This window comes from Rhopilema esculentum, chromosome 9, assembly GCF_057945365.1.
Source record: "Rhopilema esculentum isolate cy_ngs chromosome 9, ASM5794536v1, whole genome shotgun sequence".
NCBI lineage: Eukaryota > Metazoa > Cnidaria > Scyphozoa > Rhizostomeae > Rhizostomatidae > Rhopilema > Rhopilema esculentum.
The window spans coordinates 6204798-6231446 of NC_142823.1; the positions used below are offsets into that span (position 1 = coordinate 6204798).

The window sequence follows — 26649 nt, forward strand, 5'->3', positions numbered from 1 at the left end:
CTATCTTGCACAATCACAAACAAGTATTTACTCACCATGTATATCCTTGGATCAAGCTCCTTCTTGCGATTTTTGCAGGCTTGAATAGGTAAAGATAATGTTTTAGTCCGGTGGAACAGTCCTTTTTGATCTTTTTCAGTTGAATTTCTGGTAGCTCCTTTCCATTACACTTAGCGATCTTTCGAAAGATTGCAAGAGCCTTGTCATTTCTTCCATTTACGTGAAGCCATCTAGCTGATTCGGGAATGGCCCTTGCAAGAAATTAAGGATAGTCTATGAGAATTAACAGTCTGATAGTCTATCCAATATTGACTGGCCATGCAAAAACAGCTGAGGCAAAAAATAACGCAGTCAACAAAGGTTTTTCAAGAAACCTTCAAAAAATATTGTTCCACAACTCTCCGTTCTTATCTTCAGCCAGTTTCTTTGTATAGTAATCAGAAGATATTATTTAAAACTGAAAGAGTCAAATCAATTGCTTTTCGATTAAACAGTCTTGGTATGGCTTTGTTGTTTCATGTAGCCTGCGTGCAGACTCTACTGTTTTCAACTAGGCTCCTCAGTTTCTACGTTTCCGCTGAGTTGAGTTGAAATAAATCGCTCGCAAGTGACTTTAAAGTCATTTTGAGGACTGGGACCAAATTGAATGTTCTAGAAATAGCTTTTAGCGGAATTTTTCGGCTTGAGTCTGTTTTGCATTTTATTTTAAAGTAAATAAGTTGTGAAGTTTCATGCTGGTATCATATTTTGCACGATTGTTGTGCCTTGAGTGCTGAATGGTATCTTAGTAGAAATGGAACCCTTTCCTTCCTTCCCTAGTCTTTGGTTTTACTACCCGAATTATCAAGAAGATATATATATAAATATATTCCTTTGCTATATGGCATATTTGATTTCAATTGTTCTGTCTCTAATCTACGTACTGAACTAAGCTTTTGTTCTAAAACTGAAAAGTGGCCCAGTCCTATTCCTTGAACTGCGTACACCCAAAAATCAAAATAGAAAACCAATACAAAAAATGGTCGGTTGAAACTTCAAACATCACACTCAGTACTCTGAAAGAGATCGACAATGCACGTGCTATCTTTGCTTAGGGCCTAAGCTTAAGGCCAAGAAAAAGAAGGATCCCTGACAATGAATAAGAAAATTTTATGGATTAAACTTACAAGAAAAACAGCAAGATGAAAAAATATGGAGCTGTGATGACTATCATCAGTGTTTTCCACGTCTGAACGAAGATGGCTATAACACCAAGGATGACAACGCCTACTGCATATAATAACCAAATTGCTATACCCGCAAATGGACGCCATTTTGGGCCTACAAATTCTGAAATTAGAACGATTGACTGTATAAAAGTTCCAGGTGTGAAGAACCCAAACACTGCTCGTGCAAAAATGTAGAACCAAATATTTGGAGAGAACGAGCTGATGAGCGCAGACAAAAGGACAAAAGTTGTCGATGTCAGCATTATAATCCTTCTACCATACCTAAAAACAAGATCCAACTTTTAAGCAAAATGTTTAGCATAGACAGCGATAATGAAAAGGGCTGGCGCAAGATTGGAAACACAGAATAAAACAATAGGACTGAATGGCTGGGCCACTCCTTCTTTTGGGGACACTCTTAAGAGAATAATTAGGCACACCTTATATTGCCACAGGATTTCCTTCTCTTTAATTTTTTTTACGCTTATCAAGCACGAGAAAAAGAGTCGTTAGGAAAACAAAGCAGACATCGTAAAACCGCTGATGTTTCCATACATTTTATTACGATCAATAGATCATCAGATTCATTGTGGACCAAATGATTCAGTTTTCAAATTACTTACCTATCTGACGCCCAACCAAGAATGACTCCTCCAAACGCCCAGCTGATAAAAACTGAAGATGTGGCCAAGTAACTGTATACTTCAGTGTCGCAGTGCAGATCGAACTGAAATAAACGTTCATTTTAAATTTGAAGTATAGAGTAAAACCCCGTTTGTAAGTGCCAGCATTTTCAGAGTACTGCTGGCTAGACCCTGTTTATCCTGAGTTAATCCGGAGGATCGTCTCCAACACCCAGGCTCCTAAGCTAGGTATGCTTTATTAACTCCAGGTGGTTTGGGGGCACATACCCTGCTAATCTTCGTTTGCAAGCCGATTTAGAATTTCTCCATCCTTTCTTTTTTATTGATTAGTTCTTGGGTTGCTCAGTAGGCCTTAGCTTTCATAATGGTACTTATCATTCATTGATGCTTGGCCAACAGAAATGAGTGAGGGCGGGTAAAGGTTACCTAGACTAACATAGACCTGCAGCAATAATTTCATTTGTTATTGATATGTATAAAACTTAAACCTTTCCACAAATAATATTGTTCAAACGGTCCACTTGCGTAAAATCATTCAATCTTTCATTCGCTCGGGCACGGATCCAGCGCAAATTTGAAGGAGGGGCAGTTGAAAGTTTAGGCGCTGAAAATTTTCAGAAGTTGCTGACGAGTGTGGGCTGTATAGAACAATTTCAGACCCTACCTACTGGCAGAAGGCTCTCTAATATCTTTGTAAGGAAATTATTGCAGTATATGTTGTATACTTTGAGGTAATCCTTGAAGTTAATTAAACCAAAAGTCTCAGAAACTTTTTCACTTGATTCTTATTCTTCAAAAGGGGCGCACAATTTCCAAGAGAGGTGCCAGACTTGCTTCAACTCGATGAGGGAGGGGCAACTCTCTTGTTAATTACGCAGATGACAACACTTTAACATATTTTTCAAAAGACCTGCCTGAATTAATTAACATCTGGCTCAATCAGAATGAAATGATTGCTAACCCAGAAAAATTTCATGCTCTTCTAGTCCGAAAAGATAAAAAAAGTACCATTGGACATAGCATTTCTTTTCAAGGGAAAACTGTAAATTCTGAAGCTTCATTAAATTTGCTTGGCGTAACTATAGATCACAAACTTAATTTTGACATTCACATATCCGAACTTTTTAAAAAGGCAGCAACCCCGCTAAATGTGCTCAAAAGACTTAAATCTTTCATTTGCTTTGATGAGATATAGGTTATGGTCCAAAGCTTTGTTTTCTCTAACTTTAACTACTGCCCTTTAGTGTGGTTTTTCTCCTCGGCTAGATCTATGGAGAAGATCGAAAAGATACAGTAACGAGCCCTACGATTCCTTTACAATGACCATGATTCATCTTATAGAGATCTGCTTTGCAAATCACAAAAATGCACAGCGCATGTAAATCGGCAAAGGAACCTCTGTATTGAAATTTTCAAAACTGTAAAAAGATTAAATCCTGAATTCATGCAAAATATTTTCGAACAAAGAACCTCTGATCGATCCTCACGTCGTCCATAAGACTTGCAGCACTACAGGCCCAACCAAACAACTTTCGGTACAAACAGCCTCAGGTCCCTCGGACCACAAATTTGGAATGGCTTACAACAGGAAATAAAATCTGCAGAGGATCTGATCCAATTCAAAAGATTAATTAAAAACTGGGACGGGGCATCCTGTACATGCAACGTATGCAAAACTTAATTATTTTATCGTAAATTTGTATTTAAAAACTAGTAAAAATTGTTAATTTAATTTGTATATTTTGTAAATAATCGAATTAGACAAGTTACGGTTGTGTAGCTTAAAATTTATATATTCGATTTAAAATAAGATTACAACAACAACAACAACGGCTTCTAATTGCCCCCCCCCCCCTTTAATCCGCAACTGCGCTCAGGCTTTTTGTCATTCTTCTATAATGCATGTCGAAAACTCGATCCAGAATGAGCCACTTTCACGTTTTACAAAACAAAAAAGCTTATTTGCAACATCTTTAGTTTGACCCTAACTTACATGTCCATTTTGTACTCATGGTTGGCAGTACTTCTTGACATTACTTCAATTTTAACGAAGAGTGACACACCCTCTCTGATATAGGCCAATAGGCCAATCACACTACCACCATTCACTTCAAAAGTATATGAGGGGATAGCAGAAGCTGAAACAAAGTCATTCGCTTGCTGCTTTCTATTTCTACATGCTTTCTTGCGAATAATCGAAAACTGGACGATAGTAATTGACAACGGAAACAGTACCTGTATAAATCGTGATCTGCAAATTGCCAAACTTGGTGCATATGGTTTCACAAGAAAGGGCTGAATATTACTCATAGTCGCTATCATGAGAAAAACAGCGAGCAAAAGTAGATGGGTACTGAAGCTCCTTTGGGTGTACCACAAGGAAAGAGACCACCTTTGGGTGTACCTCAAGGATCTCTACAAGGGCCACTTTTGCTCAATGTCTAGATAAACGAGTAAACGTTTATCTTTGTTAGAGACCATATAATATGCCACTGTGCAGATGACACCATCGTTCATTTATTGGATCGCAAGCATGAATGCATTATTAGAAGGCTTAACCTATGATACCTCTGCAACGATTGATTGGCTACGAAATAATCTCATGAAATTGAATGGAAATTATTGCCGGTTTATTCACCAATCGAGATAGTGACTTGTCAATCAAAATGTCAATCTAATCGCTGATTGGTAAAATACAAAAAAACAGAATCCTTCTTTCTCTCACGTTACTTTCAATCAACACCTGGGAACCCGTCCAAAAAAGTTAGAAAGGGGGCTGTGCTGTAGGGAGTTTCTTAAAGTCACATCCAGGACTTTAATAAAATTGAAATTGAATAAAGATAATTACCGGTTTATGATATTCAACAATCAAGATAGTGACTTGTCAATCAAAATGGATATAGAAACCATCACAGAATGTAAAAAGAGTAAGTAACAAGGTGTAATTCTTGTTAAAGCTCTGCCATTTAAACCACATTTAGATAATAATTGCAACAAAGCTAGCCAAAAAATTCACGTACTTTCCCCTTTCTCAAACAATTTTGACTCTCAAGAACTAAAAAATATTATGAGGGCATTTTTTTCCCTTTACAACTATGCTCATTAGTCTGGATATTCTGTGATAAAAAATTTAATTATGAGATCAATCTAATCCACGAGAATGCCTTGCGAATCGCATCTAAAGATATGGTTTCTGGTTCTTAAACTATGCTTCGCAACAGTCTTTTTTCATACAAATGCATCCAGTTACTAATGAATGTTGCAGTTTTTAAAACAAAATTAGATCTTTACCCATGCGACCACTAACCTCTCACTGATTGGTAACCTCTAAATCTAATCGCTGATTGGTAAAATACAAAAAAAACAGAGTCCTTCTTCCTCTCACATTACTTTCAATCAACACCTCGGTATAAACATTCAGCACATTTCTGGTCAGGGAACCCGCCTAAAAAAGTTAGAAAGGGGGCTGTGCTTTAGGGAATTTCTAGCAGTCACACTCAGGAGTACACCCCTAGCCACAACAAATATACTTGCATTTGTGTTTGTGAGTTACTGTTTTATTCAACGTGGATATATGTTTAGTTTACTAAGCGAAGTACTGCAGGAGAATGGCGAATTGCTAACAAAAGTGGATATTAACTAAACTAAGTCAAACTAAATTGGCGAATTGCTAACAAAAGCGGATATTAACTAAACTAATATACTTAAGTTAGCTATGTTTCCACTATTTCGTGCCCCCATCAAATTTTGCAGTACCAAAAACTTATTTATCCAATTTTAAGTATCAATCTAATCTTGCATATGTATTGTTAACATGTAAATGTACCAGCCTACTAAGTGAATCAATAATAAAATGATTATTATAAAAACCCTTTGCACTTGATCATCAAAAGAATTTGACATTACCTCTAGAACGAATAAAACTATCAACTCGCATAAACTGCTACACAATAATCAGTGCAGAGCTATTGATTTTGATGGGTTCAAATAAAAAATTTGGACATCAACCCTCTTTCACCATCACCATCACAAACACAAGAAATGGGAACATGATATTATTCTGTTTTACATTTGGAACAACTAACACAGTTGCTCTGAATTAGGGTTCAGTAGGAATGAGCTGGTTAAGATTTACCTGTGTGACTATTGAGTATTCTTTTTGCTTGGTGAATTGCCATTCTGACCTTGGCATATTGCATCGGTGTTGATAGAATCGGCTATAAGAGTCAAACGTTCCATTAAGACTGCAAACTGTACTATTTGAAACGCATGTCCATGGAGGACTGTCTTGCGCAAAGTACGGGACGAGTATGAGCATTGAACTTGGAATTACCATAACACAAAATGCAACTTCTAGAAGAATCTGAAACTTTCCAAATTCTCCGATGTATGGCAGAATCTCATCCATGGTCAACGGTTGTGTAGGAGTATCGACCGGTGTTGTAGCCATTGTGTTTTGATATGCGGTTCTTGGTGGTATGGGACAAAACCACAATTACGTTCTCTATATAACTTTGCTGCGTACAAAACACTTTATTGTACTTAAACCAGCTTAAAATAAAGATATTTTCATTTGATTACCAAAATTTATAAACTGAAATTGTTTCCAGGTAGCAACATGCACACAATAGGGATAAACGGGGTTGTGACGTATATCTTAATTCTCAAAGAAGCTGTCTTGACAACGAAAAAACAACGACATTTGTCCCTCTAAATTTGACGAAGCCAAAAGTACACAACGATAAAACTCTCCCCTATTACCATGCCCAATCCCTTCATTTAAATACTGTTCAGGTAGAGAAAAAGGAAAATGTCCCAAGTTAGATGGATAGAAATGTTTCAAGGTTTGTCATGCCTGCAAAACAGCAGCTTTTGTGCAAAACAGATCCAGGAGTCTTGGGTTCGGGTTTCAGCAATAACCAAACTTTCGCTTGAGAGAGGAGAGTGGCCAGCTCACAATGATTCCAGGCAAAGGGATTGAAGCAACGTTGAAAGAGCGATTGGGAAATTGCTCGATAAACAAGCAACAAATACAACTAACCCGAATCTTCTGTAATTCCATTGTGCAATCGCATAACAGTGGAATTGTGCATTTTATAATTCGTCTTTTTTTTACCTTGCCGAGAAAAGTTTTATGCGATCTTGAGAAACTGTCGGTATGGCGAAATATTTCCAAATGAATAAAAATGTGTTTTACTTTTTTAAATTTTCAATGTTATAATTTGCTTGTTGCTAAGAATAATAGAGTGCCGAAGTGTGACGTCATCAAAAATCCATTTTTAGAATTTCTTGAATTTGGCCACATAATCTGAAAGAACGGCATAAAATACCTCTCAATATGCAAAATTAGTTAGATATGTTCGAAAGTGGGCGAGATATGACCGATGAAAGATTTCAAGTTTGCTAACGGGTTACTGTTATTTTGACCTGGTTCATAAAGTTATGAAACAAGATAAAATTACATAGGTTTGATGGGGCAAGAGCCTGTGCTCAAGTGGCCATATCTCAACCAACTCTAAATGCCTTTCACTGATTTTGCATATTTAGAGGTATTTCATGATGCTCTTTCAGGTTGAGGGATCAAAATTCAGAAATGCTAAAAATATATTTTTATGACATCATCACTTCGGTACTCTATGAAAAGTGGCAGTTCTTGCGATTAGAAATGTGTAGGATTTAAATTTTCTGCAGACAACAATGATGAGGGCTTCGAATGTTTAAGCCAGCGCAAAAACTGAAGAAACCATGTCTAGATGGACGGTAATTAGCATATTCTGCCTCTAGCAGGTTACAACTAATTTTTTCTAACCAAAGATTTGATTAGTTGGGGTTTAAAAAAGTAATTTTAAACTAGAGCTACTAGATATTCTAATAGGACATCTCATATGATTCGGTATAATCCACGTATTGTTTACAGTACAAAAAAGGCCCTTCCATCCATTCAAAAGGATTGCGTTACTACCACCAAAAGAGTTCCGTTATTTATAAATTTACGTGCCAGTGTGATTCTGGCTACCCAAAGATAGAATAAAACAGCATGTTCCATCTAGTACTAGAAACAAAACTCATCCCAAAAGAGAACAACCACCTCGGTGTTGCAGATCTAAAAGTACGACTAAAAATATAACATGCGATTCTGCTATCGGGCAACATTTACTGGAAAACCCAGATTGAGCAAAAAAACTATAGTGGCGACATGTTTCGGAAAATTGGTAAAGCCCGATCGTCGTTCCATCTTGCAGTTTTGGAATCTATCGACATATGCACGAAAATATTATGAAGACAAAAGGAGTTCGTTTCCACCTTAGGACTCAATTTGTAACATTCTCTATAGGCAAGCAGCACTTATTGGGCAAGCTCAACAGTCATGTGCTCGCGTTTCTGATTGGCTTATTTCGATCCACAACTGGGAATATATATTTCTTAGCGTAGATTTTTCGATCTATGATCTGACGCTCTAAACTCTGAAGAGTGTAAGACGAAAAGATTTGATATACTCAAATGTTTACTTGTTTCATGGCATTTTTAATTTTTGTACCACCAAAAGATTGTTTGCATATTTAGTGAATATTAACCCGTTTGGTTATGATTATATTTAGCCAAGTACTATGCAGAAGGCACAATTTTTTGTTATATTACAAGGGGTCTCGATCAACTGTGGGCCTAGGGCCCCAACAGATGTGAATGCGGTCCTGGCTTTTACATCTAATTCTCTTCGTTGTTTCGCAAGGAGACAGAATCGAGGGACGCTTTTTGTGGTACCTGTCGAAAAGCGTGTTCTTGTTTGTGCGTGGTCCAGGATGCATTGTGCGTGGAGCGGGATGCATCGTGCGTTGAGCAGGATGAATTGTGCGTGGAGCAGGATGCATTGTGCGTGGAGCAGGATGCATTTTGTGGGACTAATATGCATTGTCTAAAATAGCTTTTGGGGGCGTTTTTGAAGTTTTTCTGCATCTCATCATATTCACCATGTCAAATTCTGTACTTGTACCAAATTAATGCTTGACCATAAAATGCACATTTCATTCTATGTTCTGAATCAATTTTGACCAAATCAATTTTCTGAAAAGTCTGAGCATCATTGAAGAGCTAAGCAAAACAAGAATGCTCGGCTAAAAGTCTGGAAGTGGGGTATTTCAACAACGCTCATTAAAGCATAGTATGCTCCTTTCAATTTTGTCTCACCAATCAATTTCATTCAGAATTTTATATTTGAAAGTTTTCGATCAATCCATTTGGTGGAACTCACCATACAAACGCTCCTACGCTTCTCTGCTTGGCTCTCTGTTTCCGCGCTCGAAAGTTGTGGCTCTGGTACCCAGGGTAAATTCAGTAATGCGTTAATCGCTCTTATTGTGGTTGTACATGATATACAGAACTATTAATAAAAGAGTTGTAAACGAACGATCTCACCAATTTTTATCGTTATGTTTATGATCTTGATTTTTGGTTTATGCTGCCTTAGGCCATCGATACAATGAAAACAAATCTGCTGTGTTTTTGTGGTTCTTTTCTCCAGCGAAATGAAAACTAACTAACTACAATACGGGGAGTATACACATAAAACAATGAGATGTTACAGAAGTGTTGTAGATTACCTTGCTGTTGGTACGGAGACGATGGAAGGTGTTAATGGCTATGATAAAATGGAGGACATGATTACATTCGACAATGGTCACTGCAATGCTTCCTTTTTTCTTGAGGGGTTGGGGGAGAGGGGGGGGTTTAGAAGTTTTACCAAGTTTGCATTTGACTTGGAGATAGGCATTGTGCCATCGTAATGCTTCATTTAAAGTTAATTAATGTACCAAACTTTCGTGCAACTTGCACTCTTTTTATAAGGAACTTCTTTATAAAAAACCTGCATGTAGTAGGCAGAAAAAATTAAAGAACCTTTTGTTTTAAGAACAAACAACCGAAGGAGCTTCTCATCTTTGGAATTTTTTATTCTTGCAAACAATCAAGTTAGGAAGCCGGTTCCATCCATTTTTGTGTAAAGATGGTAGCGATCGAGGGTTTCATTGTATAATTTCGAGTTTTACATTTTTTCTTGACCGAGTTTCCACTTTTTCATACATGAAACGTCTTTCTAGTTTATTATCCGTTTTCCACCTTATTTGCCATCTACAGTTAAGAATCTAGCGACACTAACACAGAATTGTAATGGAGGAGGAACAATTTTCGTAAATTAAGAAACTATTAAGGAACTTTGAGTACTACAATTCGATCAAAAAAATCTAAAGATGAGGGATTTCGAGAACTAGGCCTCTAGCAAGGTTCTTTGTAAAGTAAAAAGCATGTATATTGGGTTTGGTTTGATTATAAAATTTCAGTATTTTGCTCCTCCTTCCTGATGGAGGGTGGGAAATATCATGCAGTTAGGTCTTTTATCTCATTAACGTTTTCCTTCTCTTCTTTTAGATCTACCTCCTTTACGTGGCTGCCCTTCATTTCAAATTGATCAGCAAGTGTTTCCAGTGTTTCCTTATTAGCAGTCTCAGGCAGCCTCAACAACAAAATCGCACTTATGACAGCTAAACCGCCCATTATTGAAAACGGTAGAACCACGTGGAAGGCGACGAGCCATTTTGCCACCCAAGGTGCTAGTGAAGAACCAATATGGGCAAAGATTTGCAAGTAGCCCATGGCTGCACTCCTGTCAAGGAATTCATATATTGAAGGTATTTGAATTTTTTGGTGTATTTATTCAGTAGGCCAAGGTTGACAGAGGGAAATTATTTCCACAAGGGTGCTGCCCATCTGTATATATTGTGTATGTATCAAAAGCTCTAGAATTGATTAACGTTTCGGGATATGCTCCTTCACAATAACCTTCATTTATATTTGGAGCGTATAATAAGGAATCCAAAACAAAAGAACAAAAATAGCACACTTTACAAGCAAAGATAATAATAGCTAATTTAACGACACAAGTAAAGTTTTTTAGGCCCAGCCGGAGATGTAATATATTTATATATATAAATGTATATTTATTTATATTAATATATATTATAGATTGAAGAAAGTAAAACTACATGGTTTATCTCTACAAGCCTGTTTCGTGAGTAACTCACTCTTCAGGAGACTCACATCATATCACGCTCTACGTACTAACGTATTGAGCACTGTGCTACGGAAGAATCAAAAGACAAATTTCTATATATTAATATATATGTATTTGATCAAAGTCCAAGTCGAATCTAAAATAATTTATTAAAGTAATAAGGCACCTATACTAATACACTTCGACTTGTTCAGAAGATAACTGGTATTTTTTATATATTGATATCCGTCTCCAATCTTCTATTTACCTTTTTCCAATTGGGTAAGTAATCGGGAAACTCAGTGAATTTTAATGAGTTTTCGCTATTTTGCTGGTAGATTCTCAAATATTTTTGCTGAAATTTTTGCATAACAGGATTGATTTTTTAATTAATCTTACCTTACGCAAGTCGGGTACATTTCGGTCGACCATATGAAAATGGAATCATGCGACAACGCGATGCAAAACCTTCCAAGCACTCCAAAGAAAACTCGAAGACTAACAAGTTCTGGATGAAAAAAGTTATGTCAATCCATGTACGAATCAATCGTATCAGAATCATTTAGTTTTGCATGAAAATGGTTGATTTTTGTGTTGACTTTAGCAAGTGAGGTGATGTTTTCAAATAGTGGATGTTGACGATGTCTTTAATGGTGCAGTATTGGAAGCTAATATCAGGCCGGACGTATTAGAAGTCCTGAATGGAGCAGAACTCTTTTAATTTAGGTCATGGAAGATGAAGCACTTCTCGAGGTGCGAGCATAATTTGAAACCAATTAGACATAAAGAGGACACCGCTACAACGTATCTAAGATGCTTCTTTGTTATGTTAGAATGTTTTGCGCAAAAAAGTGACTTAATCCCCGTTTGCATTGTCCCGTGCAAGCTTTAACGTAAAAAACGTTCTCTGCACGCCTTTTCGTTTACACCAGCAAAGTTCAATCAAGACAACTTTGCTGTGCTACCCTGATCAGTTTTGACACTGGTATGAAAGCAAACGGATTTTGTACCATGGCGGTTCCATTTTTGAACAGGACATTGAAAACGGGGGCTTAAACTGACGTTTTGATTCTTGAATGCCTGTCTCATTTTCAATATCACGTCTTTTCCTAGATAATTTCATAGAATTTGAACAAGGACATAACAAGAAAATTTGAACGAAGACAGACAATGTTTGCAAAAAAGTACCTTGACAACATAAAGAAAGATCATTGAGAAAGTGATATCACTTTTGGAATTAATGTGTGAGCTTCTTTCAAATTGAACATGTTTTGATTCAAATGAGTGCCTCAGGTCTTGTTTACCCTATCTGGAATTGTACACTTTCATTTTATATATTCAGAGAGGCAAACTAAGTATGAGAATGGCTGCAGCTTGAAAATCTTTGTGAAAAACTTACCCGATGGTTTGCTCCCTGATTTTTTTGGAATCACGGAGACAGCGATGCAGGATAACCCGGCAATAAAAATGGGAATAATCGTTGTCTTCTTTCTTCCAACTCTGCAAGACAAGGTACGTTCACGTTTAGTGAGTTACTCAGGGATCATCATTAGACCTTCTGCTGTTTACAGATTATAAGTACAAGGTTTCAATACTACGCCCCCCCCCCCTTAAAAAACAAGGCATAGAACGAAGTAACTCACTTGTTGCAAAGGTATATTGCAAGAACAGCAGCCGGTATGTCGAACAAGCTGGTAATGATGTAGTCCCTGTGTATGTAGCCGCTTAAGTCACCGGCGCCAAATGAAACTCCAAAGAACACCAAGGAATCCACCATCCTGAAAAGCAGTAAACTATGTGTAGTTAAAATTTGCAGCATAACTACAGTGGTGAACTACTTAGAAAGCCTGACGTAGAAGGTTTTTGGTTAGCTCCTGTTCTCGCAGTAAACCTGGCAACGCAGTAAACTGACAACGCAGTAAACCTGACAACGCAGTAAACCTGACAACGCAGTAAACTGACAACGCATTAAACCTGACAACGCAGTAAACTGACAACGCAGTAAACCTGACAACGCAGTAAACCTGACAACGCAGTAAACTTAACAACGCAGTAAACCTGACAACGCAGTAAACCTGACAACGCAGTAAACCTGACAACGCAGTAAACTGACAACGCAGTAAACCTGACAACGCAGTAAACCTGACAACGCAGTAAACCTGACAACGCAGTAAACCTGACAACGCAGTAAACTGACAACGCAATAAACCTGACAACGCAGTTAACCTAACAACGCAGTAAACTGACAACGCAGTAAACTGACAAAGCAGTAAACCTTACAACGCAGTAAACCTGACAACGCCAAAAAAAATTATAGTGTATTCGGTACTCCTGCCAATAAATCCATAAGTTCTTGTTTTCTACTGTCCTGCTTTCTTGTTTTATCTCTCTACGCTTGTGTCCCTAATTTCTTGTTTAATTTCTTCTTCACGTACACAATCACACAAGAATCCGTAGCTAATTGGCTAGCTAACAAACTTTTCCAATCTTTCTCAACGCTTTGCAAGTTGACTAAACTGTGTCTCTCTCTCTCTGGTAATTAGTGACAAAACCTATCATTAATCACCGTCTGTCAACAGCTATTGTATCTACCAACGACTCCACTCTATCTTGTAGAATCACAAACAAGTATTTACTCACCATGTATATCCTTGGATCAAGCTCCTCCTTGCGATTTTTGCAGGCTTGAATAGGTAAAGATAATGTTTTATTCCGGTGGAACAGTCCTTTTCGATCTTTTTCAGTTGAATTTCTGGTAGCTCCTTTCCATTACACTTAGCGATCTTTCGAAAGATTGCAAGAGCCTCGTCATTTCTTCCATTTACGTGAAGCCATCTAGCTGATTCGGGAATGGCCCTTGCAAGAAATTAAGGATAGTCTATGAGAATTAACAGTCTGATAGTCTATCCAATATTGACTGGCCATGCAAAAACAGCTGAGGCAAAAAATTTCGCAGTCAACAAAGGTTTTTCAAGAAACCTTCAAAAAATATTGTTCCACAACTCTCCCTTCTTTTCTGCAGCCAGTTTCTTTGTATCGACATCAAAAGATGTTATTTAAAAATTGAAAGAGTTAAATCAATTGCTTCTCGATTAAACAGTCTTGGTGTGGCTTTGTTGTTTCATGTAGCCTGCGTGCAGACTCTACTGTTTTCAACTAGGCTCCTCAGTTTCTACCTTTCCGCTGAGTTGAGTTGAATTAAATCGCTCGCAAGTGACTTTAAAGTCATTTTGAGGACTGGGACCAAATCAAATGTTCTAAAAATAGCTTTTAGCTGAATTTTTCGGCTTGAGTCTGTTTTGCATTTTATTCTACACTTTAAAGTAAATAAGTTGTGAAGTTTCATGCTGGTATCATATTCTGCACGATTGTTGTGCCTTGAGTGCTGGATGGTATCTTAGTAGAAATGGAACCCTTTCCTTCCTTCCCTAGTCTTTGGTTTTACTATCCGAATTATCAAGAAGATATATATATATAAATATATTCCTTTGCTATATGGCATATTTGTTTTTAATTGTTCTCTCTCTAATCTACGTACTGAACTTAGCTTTTGTTCTAAAACTGAAAAGTGGCCCAGTCCTATTCCAGGTTTTGATATATGAACTGCGTACACCCTAAAATCAAAATAGAAAACCAATACGAAAAATGGTCGTTGGAACTTCAAACATCACACTCAGTACTCTAAGAAAGATCGGCAATGCACGTGCTATCTTTGCACACTAAGCTTAAGGCCAAGAAAAAGAAGGATCCCTGACAATGAATAAGAAACTTTTATGGATTAAACTTACAAGAAAAACAGCAAGATGAAAAAATATGGAGCTGTGATGACTATCATCAGTGTTTTCCACGTCTGAACGAAGATGGCTATAACACCAAGGATGACAATGCCTACTGCATATAATAGCCAAATTGCTATACCTGCAAATGGACGCCATTTTGGGCCTACAAATTCTGAAATTAGAACGATTGACTGTACATAAGTTCCTGGTGCGAAGAACCCAAACACTGCTCGTGCAAAAATGTAGAACCAAATATTTGGAGAGAACGAGCTGATGAAGCCAAACAAAAGGATAAAAGTTGTCGATATCAGCATATTGATTCTTCTACCATACCTAAAAACAAGATCCAAGTTTTAAGCAAAATGTTCAACATTGACAGCGATAATGAAAAGGGCTGGTGCAGTATTGGAAACACAGAATAAAACAATAGGACTGAATGGCTGGGCCACTCCTTCTTTTGGGGACACGCTTAAGAGAATAATTTGGCACACCTTATATTGCCACAGGATTTCCTTCTCTTCAAAAATTTTCTACGCTTATCAAGCACGAGTAAGAAGGTCATTAGAAAAACAAAACAGACATCGTAAAACCGCTGATGTTTCCTTACATTTTATTACGATCAATAGATCATCAGATTCATTGTGGACCAAATGATTCAGTTTTCAAATCACTTACCTATCTGACGCCCAACCAAGAATGACTCCTCCAAACGCCCAGCTGATAAAAACTGAAGATGTGGCCAAGTAACTGTATACTTCAGTGTCGCAGTGCAGATCGAACTGAAATAAACGTTCATTTTAAATTTGAAGTATAAAGTAAAACCCCGTTTATAATTGCCAGGATTTTCAGAGTACTGCTGGCTAGACCCTGTTTAACCTGAGTTAATCCGGAGGATCGTCTCCAACACCCAGGCTCCTAAGCTAGGTATGCTTTATTAACGCCAGATGGTTTTGGAGCAAATACCCTGCTAATCTTCGTTCGCATGCCGAGTTAGAATTTTTCCATCATTTCTTTTTTGTTGATTAGTTCTTGGGTTGCTCAGTAGGCCTTAGCTTTCATAATGGTACTTATCATTCATTGCTGCTTGGCCAACAGAAATGAGTGAGGGCGGGTAAAGGTTACCTAGACTAACATAGACCTGCTGCAATAATTTCATTTGTTATTGATATGTATAAAACTTAAACCTTTCCACAAATAATATTGTTCAAACGGTCCACTTGCGTAAAATCATTCAATCTTTCATTCGCTCGGGCACGGATCCAGCGCAAATTTGAAGGAGGGGCAGTTGAAAGTTTAGGCGCTGAAAATTTTCAGAAGTTGCTGACGAGTGTGGGCTGTATAGAGCAATTTCAGACCCTACCTACTGGCAGAAGGCTCTCTAATCTCTTTGTAAGGAAATTATTGCAGTATATGTTGTATACTTTGAGGTAATCCTTGAAGTTAATTAAACCAAAAGTCTCAGAAACTTTTTCACTTGATTCTTATTCTTCAAAAGGGGCGCACAATTTCCAAGAGAGGTGCCAGACTTGCTTCAACTCGATGAGGGAGGGGCAACTCTCTTGTTAATTACGCAGATGACAACACCTTAACATATTTTTCAAAAGACCTGCCTCAATTAATTAACATCTGGCTCAATCAGAATGAAATGATTGCTAACCCAGAAAAATTTCATGCTCTTCTAGTCAGAAAAGATAAAAAAAGTACCATTGGACATAGCATTTCTTTTCAAGGGAAAACTGTAAATTCTGAAGCTTCATTAAAGTTGCTTGGCGTAACTATAGATCACAAACTTAATTTTGACATTCACATATCCGAACTTTGTAAAAAGGCAGCAACCCCGCTAAATGTGCTCAAAAGACTTAAATCTTTCATTTGCTTTGATGAGATAAAGGTTATGGTCCAAAGCTTTGTTTTCTCTAACTTCAACTACTGCCCTTTAGTGTGGTTTTTCTCCTCGGCTAGATCTATGGAGAAGATCGAAAAGATACAGTAACGAGCCCTACGATTCCTTTACAATGACCATGATTCATCTTATAGAGATCTGCTTTGCAAATCACAAAAATGCACAACGCATGTAAATCGGCAAAGGAACCTCTGTATTGAAATTTTCAAAACTGTAAAAAGATTAAATCCTGAATTCATTCAAAATATTTTCGAACAAAGAACCTCTGATCGATCCTCACGTCGTCCATAAGACTTGCAGCACTACAGGCCCAACCAACCAACTTTCGGTACAAACAGCCTCAGGTCCCTCGGACCACAAATTTGGAATGGCTTACAACAGGAAATAAAATCTGCAGAGGATCTGATCCAATTCAAAAGATTAATTAAAAACTGGGACGGGGCATCCTGTACATGCAACGTATGCAAAACTTAATTATTTTATTGTAAATTTGTATTTAAAAACTAGTAAAAATTGTTAATTTAATTTGTATATTTTGTAAATAATCGAATTAGACAAGTTACGGTTGTGTAGCTTAAAATTTATATATTCGATTTAAAATAAGATTACAACAACAACAACAACGGCTTCTAATTGCCCCCCCCCCCCCTTTAATCCGCAACTGCGCTCAGGCTTTTTGTCATTCTTCTATAATGCATGTCGAAAACTCGATCCAGAATGAGCCACTTTCACGTTTTACAAAACAAAAAAGCTTATTTGCAACATCTTTAGTTTGACCCTAACTTACATGTCCATTTTGTACTCATGGTTGGCAGTACTTCTTGACATTACTTCAATTTTAACGAAGAGTGACACACCCTCTCTGATATAGGCCAATAGGCCAATCACACTACCACCATTCACTTCAAAAGTATATGAGGGGATAGCAGAAGCTGAAACAAAGTCATTCGCTTGCTGCTTTCTACATCTCGTATCAGGCAGCTTTACAGAGAACTGCAGCACCCAGCATGCTTTCTTGCGAATAATCGAAAACTGGACGATAGTAATTGACAACGGAAACAGTACCTGTAAAAATCGTGATCTGCAAATTGCCAAACTCGGTGCATATGGTTTCACAAGAAAGGGCTGAATATTACTCATAGTCGCTATCATGAGAAAAACAGCGAGCAAAAGTAGATGGGTACTAAAGCTCCTTTGGGTGTACCACAAGGAAAGAGACCACCTTTGGGTGTACCTCAAGGATCTCTACAAGGGCCACTTTTGCTCAATGTCTAGATAAACGAGTAAACGTTTATCTTTGTTAGAGACCATATAATATGCCACTGTGCAGATGACACCATCGTTCATTTATAGGACCGCAAGCACTAATGCATTATCAGAAGGCTTAACCTATGATACCTCTGCCACGATTGATTGGCTACGAAATAATCTCATGAAATTGAATGGAAATTATTGCCGGTTTATTCACCAATCGAGATAGTAACTTGTCAATCAAAATGTCAATCTAATCGCTGATTGGTAAAATACAAAAAAACAGAATCCTTCTTTCTCTCACGTTACTTTCAATCAACACCTGGGAACCCGTCCAAAAAAGTTAGAAAGGGGGCTGTGCTGTAGGGAGTTTCTTAAAGTCACATCCAGGACTTTAATAAAATTGAAATTGAATAAAGATAATTACCGGTTTATGATATTCAACAATCAAGATAGTGACTTGTCAATCAAAATGGATATAGAAACCATCACAGAATGTAAAAAGAGTAAGTAACAAGGTGTAATTCTTGTTAAAGCTCTGCCATTTAAACCACATTTAGATAATAATTGCAACAAAGCTAGCCAAAAAATTCACGTACTTTCCCCTTTCTCAAACAATTTTGACTCTCAAGAACTAAAAATATTATGAGGGCATTTTTTTCCCTTTACAACTATGCTCATTAGTCTGGATATTCTGTGATAAAAAATTTAATTATGAGATCAATCTAATCCACGAGAATGCCTTGCGAATCGCATCTAAAGATATGGTTTCTGGTTCTTAAACTATGCTTCGCAACAGTCTTTTTTCATACAAATGCATCCAGTTACTAATGAATGTTGCAGTTTTTAAAACAAAATTAGATCTTTACCCATGCGACCACTAACCTCTCACTGATTGGTAACCTCTAAATCTAATCGCTGATTGGTAAAATACAAAAAAAACAGAGTCCTTCTTCCTCTCACATTACTTTCAATCAACACCTCGGTATAAACATTCAGCACACTTCTGGTCAGGGAACCCGCCTAAAAAAGTTAGAAAGGGGACTGTGCTGTAGGGAGTTTCTAGCAGTCACACTCAGGAGTACACCCCTAGCCACAACAAATATACTTGCATTTGTGTTTGTGAGTTACTGTTTTATTCAACGTGGATAAATGTTTAGTTTACTAAGCGAAGTACTGCAGGAGAATGGCGAATTGCTAACAAAAGTGGATATTAACTAAACTAAGTCAAACTGAATTGGCGAATTGCTAACAAAAGCGGATATTAACTAAACTTATATACTTAAGTTAGCTATGTTTCCACTATTTCGTGCCCCCATCAAATTTTGCAGTACCAAAAACTTATTTATCCAATTTTAAGTATCAATCTAATCTTGCATATGTATTGTTAACATGTAAATGTACCAGCCTACTAAGTGAATCAATAATAAAATGATTATTATAAAAACCCTTTGCACTTGATCATCAAAAGAATTTGACATTACCTCTAGAACGAATAAAACTATCAACTCGCATAAACTGCTACACAATAATCAGTGCAGAGCTATTGATTTTGATGGGTTCAAATAAAAAATTTGGACATCAACCCTCTTTCACCATCACCATCACAAACACAAGAAATGGGAACATGATATTATTCTGTTTTACATTTGGAACAACTAACACAGTTGCTCTGAATTAGGGTTCAGTAGGAATGAGCTGGTTAAGATTTACCTGTGTGACTATTGAGTATTCTTTTTGCTTGGTGAATTGCCATTCTGACCTTGGCATATTGCATCGGTGTTGATAGAATCGGCTATAAGAGTCAAACGTTCCATTAAGACGGCAAAGTGTACTATTTGAAACGCATGTCCATGGAGGACTGTCTTGCGCAAAGTACGGGACGAGTATGAGCATTGAACCTGGAATCACCATAACACAAAATGCAACTTCTAGAAGAATCTGAAACTTTCCAAATTCCCCGATGTATGGCAGAATCTCATCCATGGTCAACGGTTGCGTACGAGTATCGACCGGTGTTGTAGCCATTGTGTTTTGATATGTGGTTCTTGGTGGTATGGGACAAAACCACAATTACGTTCTCTATATATCTTTGCTTTGTACAAAACACTTTATTGTACTTAAACCCGCTCAAAATAAAGAGATTTTCATTTGATACCAGGGCCTGTGTGACACCCCCCAGACCCCAACCTTGTCGGCAAATTTTCGAAAATGGAAGTTTTGTCGTCAACTTCTTGGAAACTGGCAAATTTTCAGAAGAAAGACAGAGAATTGTGCCATCTTCAAATACATATTATCGGTTGTTGATGACAGCACCAGTCACAGTTGAAATTTATATAAACCTAACGAGAATATTTGATGATCGCTCAAACTCACTCGTGCTAAAGGCCAGGCGCGGTCTGGCCCGGGTGGCAAAGTGGCGATCCCCACCGGGCCCTCAGACATGTAAAGTAAAGCAAATTACGGGCCCTTTCTGCAAAAGTTGAAGTAGAGAAGATAATTTTCATAAACTGGAAACTAAAGTCACAGCCAAGGCCCTTAACATGCGTGCTGGCTTCACAACTAAACATCAGAATGAAGTCTGCGCGCAGGCCAAAGGGCCCCACTATGACCAACATCAACTATATAGAAACTCTATTTCAAATTTCGCACAAAGGCAAATCTGTCCTACTTCCTAGAGAAATAATTTAAAACTGTATGTAGCGATCAAGGAGTTGTTGTTTTTAGTTAGTTGTCTAGAGTCGCTATTGTTATATTTCTAGCTAATAATGACCTTCCACAGAAAGTTGCGCAGAAAGAAAGCTTCTCAAATTGGGAAATTTTTGGAATCAACTTGGCGAAAGAAGCGAAATAGGAGCTTTGCAAAAACAAACTTTCGCGTTTTAGAGAAAATGGACTTTGCCTGAAAAACATTTCTATTCAATTGAGGTTTCCTTCTATTTTTATTCCACAGGATACCAGCAAATCACCGAAAAAGATATAAAATTTGTCCAACTAAAAAATTCTTCGTCAAAGTTTTAGAGAGGATCAACAGCAAAATATTCTAGATACATCACAAAAATAAATTTTCGCATATTTAGTATTTCAGGAAGTTTTGCGTATCAATCATCCGCGATTTTAGGCCATAAACGCTAAAAAACGCAAAGGTTCCTTCCCTCGCAAGTTTCTTCTCGTGAAAATTTCTTTCTGCGAAAATTCCTTTCCGCGAAAGTTTCTTCCTTGAAAGTAGTAGGCAACAGTAAAAGACCTTTCCCTGCTGCCCTTCAAGTTTTTCTTTTCTCTGAAACCCTCTGCAAGGTGCATTCTTAAAAGTTATAATGAAGTTTTTCTGTTTGCTAATTGTTAAATGAACAACGTGTTTAAAATAATAAAGTTTGGTATAGACTAAGGAATCTGTATCGTTTTAAGTTTTCTCAATGATGTTTTAGTGTGAATAAGTTTGTAGGTCACTAGATTTCAAATTGTAGCCAAGATACTAACCTAGACAAATAAAAAGATGACACATAAAAGAAAAGAACATTCAGGTTGAATCTTTGATTATTTTCTCAGCTCGAATATATATATTAGGTTCGCTTGAAAATATTGCAAAAATTGTCAGACTAGGATTGGTATTTTGAACTGTTATTAGAGTTTCTTAGAGTTACAAATAGAACCATTGTTTTGCTGTTATTGTGCAGAGTTCAACTCCATACATAGAGTCCTTGATTTAAATAGAGAACCACAACCGTCAATAATTGATTTGAACTGAGCATATTTTAGCCTTTTCTCGCATTAGTTGGTGTGGCTCAAAAAAGTTTATCTACCACACCCTGAACCAGGACCTTTTGGTTTGCTGGCTACCCTGCAATTATGACACTGAGCAAAACTGAAATATAGCAGTTCGCGAAAAAATATTCGCGAGTTTTATCAATGATAATTATAATCATTTGAGAACCACGCCTGTATCTGTTGCCACGCCAATTTTGTCGGCAAATCACCGGTTTTGCAACACCCCCCAAATGCTCTGAAACCCAAATGTCCCAAGATAGATGGATAGAAATGTTTCAAGGTTTGTCAAAGCCTGCAAAACAGCAGCTCTTGTGCAAAACAGATCCAGAAGTCTTGGGTTCGGGTTTCAGCAAAAACCAAACTTTCGCTTGAGAGAGGAGAGTGGCCAGCTCACAATGATTCCAGGCAAAGGGATTGAAGCAAAGTTGAAAGAGCGATTGGGAAATTGCTCGATAAACAATCAACAAATACAACTAACCCCCATTTTCTGTAATTCCATTGTGCAATCGCATAGCAGTGGAATGGTGCATTTTATAATTCGTCATTTTTGTGACCTTGCCGAGCCAAGTTTTATGCGTTCTTCAGAAAATGGCGGTATGGCTAGATGTTTCCAAATGAATAAAAATGTATTTGAATTTTAAGTTTTCAATGTTGTAATTTGCTTGTTGCTAAGAATAATAGAGTGACGAAGTGTGACGTCATCAAAAATCTATTTTTAGAATTTCTTGAATTTGGCTACATATTCTGAAAGAACGGCATAAAATACCTCTCAATATGCAAAATTAGTTGGATATGTTCCAAAGTGGGCGAGATATGACCGATAAAAGATTTCATCTATACTAGTTTTGATGGGGCAAGAGCCTGTGCTCAAGCGGCCATATCTCAACCAACTCTAAATGCCTTTCACTGATTTTGCATATTTAGAGGTATTTCCTGATGCTCTTTCAGGTTCTGCGATCAAAATTCAGAAATTCTAAAAATATATTTTTATGACATCATCACTTCGGTACTCTATGAAAAGTGGCAGTTCTTGCGATTAGAAAAGTGTAGGTTCTAAATTTTCTGCAGACAACAATGATGAGGGCTTCGAATGTTTAAGCCAGTGCAAAAACTAAAGAAACCTTGTCTAGATGGACGGTTATTAGCATATTCTGGCTCTAGCAGGTAACAACTAATTATTTCTAACCAAAGATTTGATTAGTTGGGGTTTTAAAAAGTAATTTTCAAACTAGAGCTACTAGATATCCTAAAAGGACATCTCATATGATTCGGTATAATCCACGTATAGTTTACAGTACAAAAGAGGTTCTTCCATCCATTCAAAAGGATTGCGTTTCTACCACCCAAAAGAGTTATTTATAAATTTACGTGCCAGTGTGATTCTGGCTACCCAAAGATAGAATTAAACAGCATGTTCCGTCTAGTACTATAAACAAAACTCACCCCCAAGGAGAACAACCACCTCGGTCTTGCAGATCTTAAAGTACGACTAAAACTAAAACACGCGATTCTGCTATCGGGCAACATTTACTGGAAAACCCAGATTGTGCAAAAAAACTATAGTGGCGACATGTTTCGGACAATTGCTAAAGCCCGATCGTCGTTTCATCTAGCAGTTTTGGAATTTATCTACATAAGCCCGAAAAAACTGCCATTATGCAGACAAAAGGAGTTCGTTTTCACCTTAGAACTCCATTGGTAAAAATTTCAATAGGCAAGCGGCACTGATTGGGCAACCTCAACAGTCATGTGCTCGCGTTTCTATTTCGATCCACAACTGGGTATATATATTTCTTAGCGTAGAGTTTTCGATCTATGTTCTGACGTTCTAAACTCTGAAGAGTGTTAAACAAAAAGCTTTAGTTTACTCAAATATTGGCTTTTTTCAAAGCCATTTTCAAGTTTTGTACCACCAAAATTATATTATATATATTTATATATTGTTATAATTATATTATATAGTATATATATTTCTTAGCGTAGAGTTTTCGATCTATATTCTGACGTTTTAAACTCTGAAAAGTGTTAAACGAAAAGCTTTAGTTTACTCAAATATTGGCTTTTTACAAAGCCATTTTCAAGTTTTGTACCACCAAAATTATATTATATATATTTATATATAGTTATAATTATATTATATAGTATATATATTTCTTAGCGTAGAGTTTTCGATCTATGTTCTGACGTTCTAAACTCTGAAGAGTGTAAGACGAAAAGATTTGGTATACTCAAATGTTTACTTGTTTCATGGCATTTTTAATTTTTGTATCACCAAAAGATTGTTTGCATATTTAGTAAATATTAACCCGTTTGGTTATGATTATGTTTAGCCAAGTACTATGCACAAGACACAACTTTTGTTATATTTCAAGGGGTCTCAATCAACTGTGGGCCTAGGGCCCCAACAGATGTAAATGCGGTCCTGGCTTTTACATCTAATTCTCTTCGTTGTTTCGCAAGGAGGGACGCTTTTTGTGGTACCTGTCGAAAAACGTGTTCTTGTTTGTGCGTGGTCCAGGATGCATTGTGCGTGGGGCAGGATGCATTGTGCGTGGTTCAAGATGCATTTTGTGTTGAGCAGGATGCATTGTGCGTGGAGCAGGATGCATTGTGCGTGGTCCAAGATGCATTGTGCGTGGAGCAGGATGCATTGTGCGTTGAGCAGGATGCATTGTGCGTGGAGCAGGCTGCATAGTGTGTGGAGCAGGATGCATTGTGCGTTGAGCAGGATGCATTGTGCGTGGAGCACGATGCATTGTGCATGGAGCATGATGCATTGTGCGTGGATCAGGATGCATTGTGTGTGGAGCAGGATGCATCGTGCGTGGAGCAGGATGCATTGTGCGTGGAGCAGGATGCATTGTGTGGGACTAATATGCATTGTCTAAAATAGCTTTTGGGGGCGTTTTTGAAGTTGTTCTGCATCTCATCATTTTCACCATGACAAATTCTGTACTTGTACCCAATTAATGCTTGACTATAAAATGCACATTTCATCCTATTTTCTGAATTAATTTTGACCAAATCAATTTTCTGAAAAGTCTGGCACCGTTGAAGAACTAAGCAAAACAAGAATGCTCGGCTAAAAGTCTGGAAGTAAGACATTTCAACAACGCTCATTAGAGCATAGTGTGCTCCATTCAATTTTGTCTCACCAATCAATTTCATTCAGAATTTTATATTTGAAAGTTATTGATCAACCCATTTGGTGGAACTCACCATACAAACGCTCCTCCGCTTCTCTGCTTGGCACTCTGTTTCCGCGTTTGAAAGTTTCTGGCTCTGGTACCCAGGGTAAATTCAGTAATGCTTTAATAGCTCTGGTACCCAGGGTAAATTCAGTAATGCGTTAATAACTCTTATTGTGGTTGTACATGATATACAGAACTCTTAATAAAAAAGTTGTAAACGAACGACCTCACCAATCTTTATCTTTAAATTTATGATCTTGATTTTTGGTTTATGCTGCTTTAGGCCATCGATACAATGAAAACAAATCTGCTGTGTTTTTGTGCTTCTTTTCTCCAGCGAAATGAAAACTAACTAACTACAATACAGGGCGTATACACATAAAACAAGGAGATGTTACAGAAGTGTTGTAGATTACCTTGCTGTTGGTACGAAGACGATGGAAGGTGTTAATGGCTATGATAAAATGGAGGACATGATTACATTCGACAATGGTCACTGCAATGCTTCCTTTTTTCTTGGAGGTTGGGGGGGGGGGGGAAGGGGGGGGGGGGTTTGAAGTTTTACCAAGTTTGCATTTGACTTTGTGATCAGGATTGTGCCATCGTAATGCTTCATTTAAAATTAATTAATGTACCAAACTTTCGTGCAACTTGCACTCTTTTTATAAGGAACTTCTTTATAAAAAACTTGCATGTAGTAGGCAGAAAAATTAAAGAACCTTTTGTTTTAAGAACAAACACCCTAAGGAGCTTCTCATCTTTGGAATTTTTTATTCTTGCAAACAATCAAGTTAGGAAGCCGGTTCCATCCATTTTTGTGTAAAGATGCTAGCGATCGAGGGTTTCATTGTGTAATTTCGAGTTTTACATTTTTTCTTGACCGAGTTTCCACTTTTTCTTACATGAAACGTCTTTCTAGTTTATTATCCGTTTTTCACCTTATTTGCCATCTACAGTTAAGAATCTAGCGACACTAACACAGAATTGTAATGGAGGATGAGCAATTTTCGTAAATTAAGGAACTATTAAGGAACTTTTAGTACTACAATTCGATCAAAAAATCTAAAGATCAGGAACTTCGAGAACTAAGACTCTAGCAAGGTTCTTTGTAAAGTAAAAAGCATGTATATTGGGTTTGGTTTGATTATAAAATTTCAGTATTTTGCTCCTCCTTGCTGATGGAGGGTGGGAAATATCATGCAGTTAGGTCTTTTATCTCATTAACGTTTTCCTTCTCTTCTTTTAGATCTACCTCCTTTACGTAGCTGCCCTTCATTTCAAATTGATCAGCAAGTGTTTCCAGTGTTTCCTTATTAGCCGTCTCAGGCAGCCTCAACAACAAAATCGCACTTATGACAGCTAAACCGCCCATTATTGAAAACGGTAGAACCACGTGGAAGGCGACGAGCCATTTTGCCACCCAAGGTGCTAGTGAAGAACCAATATGGGCAAAGATTTGCAAGTAGCCCATGGCTGCACTCCTGTCAAGGAATTCATATATTGAAGGTATTTGAATTTTTTGCTTTATTAATTCAGTAGGCCAAGATTAACAGAGGGAAATTATTTCCACAAGGGTGCTGCCAAATTGTATATATTGTGTATGTATCAAAAGCTCTAGAATTGATTAACGTTTCGGGATATGCTCCTTCACAATAACCTTCATTTATATTTGGAGCGTAAAATGAGGAATACAAAGCAAAAGAACAAAAATAGCACACTTTACAAGCAAAGATAATAACAGCTAATTTAACGACACAAGTAAAGTTTTTTTAGGCCGTGCCGGAGATGTAATATATTTATATATATAAATGTAAATATATGTAGTATATATATATATATATATATCATAGATTGAAGAAAGT

The 26649-nt window shown here is 37.3% G+C and overlaps 2 protein-coding genes across 12 annotated transcripts in view; both read right to left on the reverse strand.

The window, feature by feature from the left end:
- The window catches only part of LOC135688956 (uncharacterized), a 109026-nt gene that overhangs the window by 63998 nt on the left and 18379 nt on the right, over window positions 1-26649 (reverse strand). For all 11 annotated transcript variants that reach the window (XM_089110028.1, XM_089110025.1, XM_089110032.1 and 8 more), the window contains 4 exons: window positions 15350-15453; window positions 14684-15007; window positions 13536-13751; window positions 12539-12673 (listed from right to left, as the gene is read on the reverse strand). In XM_089110028.1, coding sequence (XP_088966154.1) covers window positions 12539-12673; window positions 13536-13751; window positions 14684-15007; window positions 15350-15453 — 779 coding nt within the window. The remainder of the gene's footprint in view (window positions 1-12538; window positions 12674-13535; window positions 13752-14683; window positions 15008-15349; window positions 15454-26649) is intronic.
- Window positions 96-6834, reverse strand: LOC148959568 (uncharacterized). The gene is made up of 4 exons (XM_089110035.1): window positions 5988-6834; window positions 1832-1935; window positions 1167-1329; window positions 96-251 (listed from the first exon to the last, which is right to left on the reverse strand). Exons 1-4 carry the CDS (start codon window positions 6300-6302, stop codon window positions 231-233), a joined length of 603 nt encoding a protein of 200 aa, XP_088966161.1. The 5' UTR covers window positions 6303-6834; the 3' UTR covers window positions 96-230.